This window comes from Melampsora larici-populina (assembly GCF_000204055.1).
Source record: "Melampsora larici-populina 98AG31 unplaced genomic scaffold MELLAscaffold_104, whole genome shotgun sequence".
Lineage (NCBI taxonomy): Eukaryota > Fungi > Basidiomycota > Pucciniomycetes > Pucciniales > Melampsoraceae > Melampsora > Melampsora laricis-populina.
Window position 1 is genome coordinate 36,425 of NW_006768868.1, and position 5,944 is coordinate 42,368.

At 40.8% G+C, this 5,944-nt stretch overlaps 1 protein-coding gene across 1 annotated transcript; it reads right to left on the reverse strand.

Annotated features, from left to right (window-relative positions):
• Positions 1 to 637, reverse strand: MELLADRAFT_84158 (uncharacterized protein; the record flags this gene model as incomplete). Its single annotated transcript, XM_007418747.1, has 3 exons — positions 1 to 313; positions 402 to 549; positions 610 to 637. 3 exons carry the CDS (start codon positions 635 to 637, stop codon positions 1 to 3), a joined length of 489 nt encoding a protein of 162 aa, XP_007418809.1.
• Between the last annotated feature and the right edge of the window lie 5,307 nt (positions 638 to 5,944).

Genomic DNA, 5,944 nt, shown 5'->3' on the forward strand with positions numbered 1-5,944 from the left:
TCACAGTCTTTGCAACACCTTTACTATTTCTACCTTTGAACTGTCTAGCCAAATGAAGCCTAGCCATCTTTCCAAAAGAGGTCCGATACCTCTCATAAAGAATAAGAGGATGTTATCACCGTGATCGAGTGGTGGTTCTTCGTCACCAAAAGGAGGGAAACACATCCTTCTGAAATGTCTTTGATGGTGTTTTTTGTGTCTTTTCGATAACCACATCAAAGCGCATTGAGCATGATAGACAGGTGTGATGACTTTTGGAACTTCATTGACAAAAGTAATAGCACCTGTGACATGATATAGTACCGGTACTTCGCTGAATTTTGTAAGTAGACAGAATTAGAATTAGGAGGAGGATGAATCCGAGACATTTGAATGACACATCAATGGAAGATTGAACAGACCGAACTTGTTCCCAAGGCATAGGCGTGTTTTGTAACAATTTCATAACTGCAAAAGGAACATGTTTAAGGGCACCTGGATAAACTCTTTTATCAGTTCTAGACTTTTGATCTGAAAGATCACCATGATCTTTGATAAGTTTTCGAACATCTAGACACCAAACAATCAAAAAAAATCAGTAGGATCATCCAGTTGGCAAATAGCGATCACCTTTATGGAACATACGGTCAGGTGGCATCTCTTGTTTTCCAGTATCAATAAAATTTATCTGGATACTTTCGAGCTTGAAATTGAATCCACTTTTTCGATTTAAGATCTAATCGTTCTTGAGACATTGGCACGGTTTCCTATTAACAAGCAAGACGAAACGAAGTAAGAATGGATCATGTCAAATGGTTTAATTATTATACTAATCTGATATGAGACAGCAGGGAATGAAGCTAGATGTGGTGAAAGAGGTAGAGATTGATTGTTGGGAGGTGGTGATGGCATATGTGAATTTGATGATGAAGCCATCTTGACTGATGATATGATAGTTTCAATGTTTTGAGTGATTTGATCTGAGTTTGTGAAGTTGAGACTGAGGTTATTACAAATGATTGAGGTTAGATTCAAGAAGAATTTGAGTTCTCCTTCTTTTCTCTTTCCACTGTCCCTGCTGAGTCGTGACCGAATCTGATCTTCGCTTCAAAATCAAATGGTCAACAAAGAAAACCATTCAGATCTATTTAATCTTGTCAAAAACAAATCAATCAAACAAACAAACAAAACCTACTATTTCTTTAAAGGTTTAAAATCAGTTTTGATATGGTTTGATATTCTGATCCATTGAAGATATAAAATTCATTTCGATCTTCTTGATCTGATGATTCGGTCAGACTGGTTTCTTCTGAATTCAGTTCGTTGTTTGGAATTGAAGGTCTTGTAATAAATCTAAAGATACCATTCTTTCCCTATAGTTCGTTTTGAGTCTCTCTGCTTGAGTTCTTTGGATTGAATTTGTTGGTTTCAATGGCTCAATCCCTTGTTTATCATCTTCGTCTATTTGAGTCCGACTCGAGGATCCTATCAAATCTTCGTGTGTTCCTGATGTGTTCTATTGGTTGAGATAATTTGTAATTCCTGCTTGTTCCCTAAGGCTTGGCTTAAACTTTATTGTGTTTCTAGAGTTTGATTTGATTCCTATAATTTCATTTAAATCGAACCTAAAGAAAGGTTTTTGAAAGGTTTTCCAGTTCCTTTTCATTTATGTTAGGTAAACTCTCTCTGTCTATTTTTTCGGTTTACAAGTTAAAACTCAACCTACAATGTTGTTGGAAATTATAAGGCTTTGTTGGTCTTGTTTCCTCTATAGCCAAAAAAATATCAAGAAAATTAGAAATCAACTCAATGATTCACATTGCAAATTAGATTTAAAATCGGATTTCTTACCCCCTTTTCACAAGTTCACGATGATGATGGATAGATTGTTGATATCGGTTTGAATTCATTTGGATCAAGTAAAATGAATTCATGGTTTGAATCCATTAGTATAGAGATGGATCCTTCCAAATGATCTTCTTCAAATGAAATCGGATCTGCTAAAACATATTTCCTATACAACCAAGGAAAATTAGAAAAGTCAGAAGTCGACTCAATGATTCACATTCAAAATGCTATAAAATCAGATTCATTACTTACTTTTCAAAAACCAGAAATGATAATGGAGAATGGTTTGATTTCATTGGCATTTGTTTAAATTCATTTGGATGAAGTAAGGTAGTTTATTGAGAGATAGGATTCACTTACAGGTACGGCTAGGGGGGTAGGTAAGGGTGAAAAAAAGGGTATAAACCAGGTTTTGCCCAAATTTTATCCAGTTTTGGGCGAACTGGGTTTGCTCTTAACTTGTATGATACTGACAGTGTGATCATGTTTGTAATCCCCCCCGCAAAACCATAAAACTGTTTTACTGCCTCACCGTACCCATTTTGTAATCAAGTCTCAAGAATACATGTGAACTTCGCCCAGGAGTTGATTTCCAAATACCAACGATCACAGTTCAAAGAGACACTTGGTTTCCGTCGGGAGTGAAATGTGAATTAAACATCCCTGAATGAGAGGAACTTATGAAAGAGTTTGACTTGCTTAAAGATTACGGAGACGTCCTGGAGAGTTTTAAGACCGGGTTCGATCAAGGGATACCAGACCATGCCATTCCCGGCTTGACCTGGTATACACCACCGAATCAAGAATCAGCAGAGAGAGTCAGGGATAAAATCAAGAAGATGATTCATAAAGAAAAAGCAGAGGGCAAACTCTATGGCCCATTTACGCACCAAGAAGTGTACAATCAATATGGTTTCTTCCGCTCTAATCCGATGGGAAGCGTTATAAATAACGATGCGTCGTTTTGGATGATTAGCAATTTATCCTTTCCCAAGCACGACCTCAATATTCCCTCGGTGAATTCGTTTGTGGACAAAGATGACTTTGAGACGACATAGGATGACTTCGCGGTCGTAGCGGTGTTCCTGAAAAATAGCGATAATGAGTGGGAATTAGCCATCTTTGATTGGGAAAAGGCGTATCGGCAAATACCGACACACCCGTCACAGTGGAAATACTTACTTATCTTAGACTTCCAGAACCGATTGTGGGTCGATACCAGAGTAGGTTTTGGAGGGGTGGCAGGTTGCGGAACTTTCGGTAGAGCGGCAGACATCTGGAAAGAAATAATGACGTTAACCCTCAACATCCCAAAAAATTTCCGTTGGGTTGACGACAACCTTATTATACGGAAGAGGGGTGGAAATTTGAAGATGGCAGATGTGCTTACGTTGAGTGCCAGCATGGGGGTAAAGACTAATCATACGAAGTACTCAGATTTTGCCAATGAACAAAAGTATCTAGGTTTCATATGGAACGGAAGAACCAAGACTGTCAGGCTCCCTGAAGAGAAGATCAAACAACGGATTCAAAATGTGAAAGACTTACTAGGGGGAGCACAATGGAAGAAGAAAGAAGTCAATAAGTTCGTGGGGAGGTCACCTGAGGTTTCCGAATATCGAACAGAAAGAAATAAATCTATGTATCAAAGCTCTAAAACTCCTCGACTCACGCCAAGACCAGAGACCTTAGAAGAACCCTGTGCAAATCAAACATCTAGTTAGCCTCCTGAGACATATGAAGAAAGAAGATGATGTGGACGAACTGGCAGTAACCATAGCCTTGGTGGCCTTTTGGGGAATGGCGCGGTTGGGGGAATTGGAACCATTAAGAACGACGAAAGTGATAAGATTAGGTGATGTTGAATGGACGGATGGAAGAGACTTGATGAGGATTGGGTTGAGAGAAGCTAAAACGTTGAAACCGGGAGAAATTCAATACCTTTACCTGAATCGCCACAAATCACTCCTAGATGCAGCCGGTGCAGTCGAAAGACTACTCAATAAACACTTGGCCAATGGCATGACCCATGAAGACCCGCTCTTCAGCTTTAACAACGAAGGAACCCTGGGAACCTTGCTGATGAAGGGGGGAGTCATGACTTGACTAAGGAAACTCTGGGCCAAAGACGGGTTCGACGGTTTGACGGGCCACTCATTTAGAGTTGGTGGTGCGTCATTCCTATGAAACGAGAAGGTCCCCCTCTAAACTATCACATCAAAAGGCAGATGGAAGTCAAAGGCGTATGAGAGGTATCTTAGAGAATATGATCAGGATGAGATAGAAGAGAGTCAAGAGTGGCTGAGGAAAGTAGAGTTGAAATGAAACATAAAAAAAGAGAGAAAGAGTTGCAAACCAAGACAAAGTCTCCAATGTGCCCTCAGAGAGAAGGAAATAGACACCTTGTTGAGTAACATCTTAGAGTTTTGAACTAGGTAAATTGTATACCAAACCTTGTCCTCTGTACAACAGAAGAAAATCAGTGTACAGTAAGAGGAAGGGGGGGAAAAGATCTGCAGCCGAAAGAAGCCGGTTATACCTGCACAGCATGGGCTACCAGAGAGATTGGGTCCTAGCGAGCTCGGGGGCTCTCCGATACCCCAAGGCCGGGTTGGCTAGGACCGAGTCCTCCGGTGCCCTTCAGGCACTTTACACAGCTCAGAGCCCAGATGGGACCGGGGCATCAGAATACGCAGGGCCCTAGAAAGGGCACCCCGTTGATACCCCGGACCCCATTCGGGCTCAGGGCACCCCCCCCCACAGTACTCTCACCTTAGGATAACCTAAGGTAGGGTAGCATAAGGCTGAGAGCCCGGAGACAAAAGTATATTTATAAATATGTAAGATAGGAATTAATTACAGTCAATCTAGAATACGTTGGCCCGGTGATTTTTTATTTTATTTTATTTGGGTGATACAGCTGCCAATACAGCTTGAAATATAAGCATAATGCTTAAATCAAAATATGAAATTGGCTATTGACCGGTTTTGATGGTCAATAGCTGTTGACCACTCACCCTCAACCCCACCTCTATACCCTCGATACCACCAGCAAACCTTCACCGATATGCCAAGAGGACCCTCAAAACGTCAAAAGGAACTCGACGAGCAGGCCAAGGCAATACAAGATGTGTAAGTTTTGGTCTCGTTTCCTTTCTCGATATGAGTTCCTTTTCGATCTCAACTGATATTCGATCTTCTTCCTTTCTTCCTTTCTTCCTTCCTCTCCTTTTTGATCTCAACCAATATTCAATTTCTCTATTTAATCTCAACTTCAATCTCATCGACTTTGCAAATTCAAATTATTCAATCTCCAATTCTTCAATCAATCTCATCGCCTTTTCAATTTCAAATTATTCATAGTGCAATTAAACGAGCAAGACAGGCTCCAATGGAAGGCCTTAGTCCTCCTCGTGGCCGCGGTGGCAGCCCTTATTATATGAACAAGTAAGCCTGTCTTTTTTCTATCAAAATTTTTGTAATTTGATCATTGAAACTGTTCGAATCTTTCCTTTCTAGACCTGGTCACCACTGGGAACTCGTTCGACTCAACGGACAACGCCAATACCTTGATTCCGAGACAATCCATGTGGATCCTCATGGACCAGGCGGTCCTCTTGAGTTCCGCTGTTGATTGCAACCTGAAATCAAAAACACTTCTGGTGAGTCTCTCTTTTATCTCTTGACCATCTCGAATCAAAACTGACAGTTTGCTTCTTCTGATTCCACTTGAATTCTTTTGTTAACATCAGACTTGCAAAGCCCTCAAGGGTCTGGACCTGCGTCCTCTGCTACCCACGGATTTGATCTGGGTGACATTGATCCAGCTTTTGGTGATGGCAACATGGCTGATCACGTCGTGGATAGAAATGCCAGTAGGTTTTTATTTGTTTCTTCTCTCAAGATTAACTCGGACTAACCAATTTGATTCTTGCTGTAATAGAATCAAAAGTCGAGTTGGATCTGACTAACTCGCCTAGTCCAACCCCAGGAGCGAATGTCTTGGTTACTCATGAAAGTAAACCCAACCAAGTCACCTTGACTTACCATGTTTATATTCCTGATGGTCTTTCCGACGCCGATAAACGAAAGGGCTTACCTCAAACTTATTCCGACC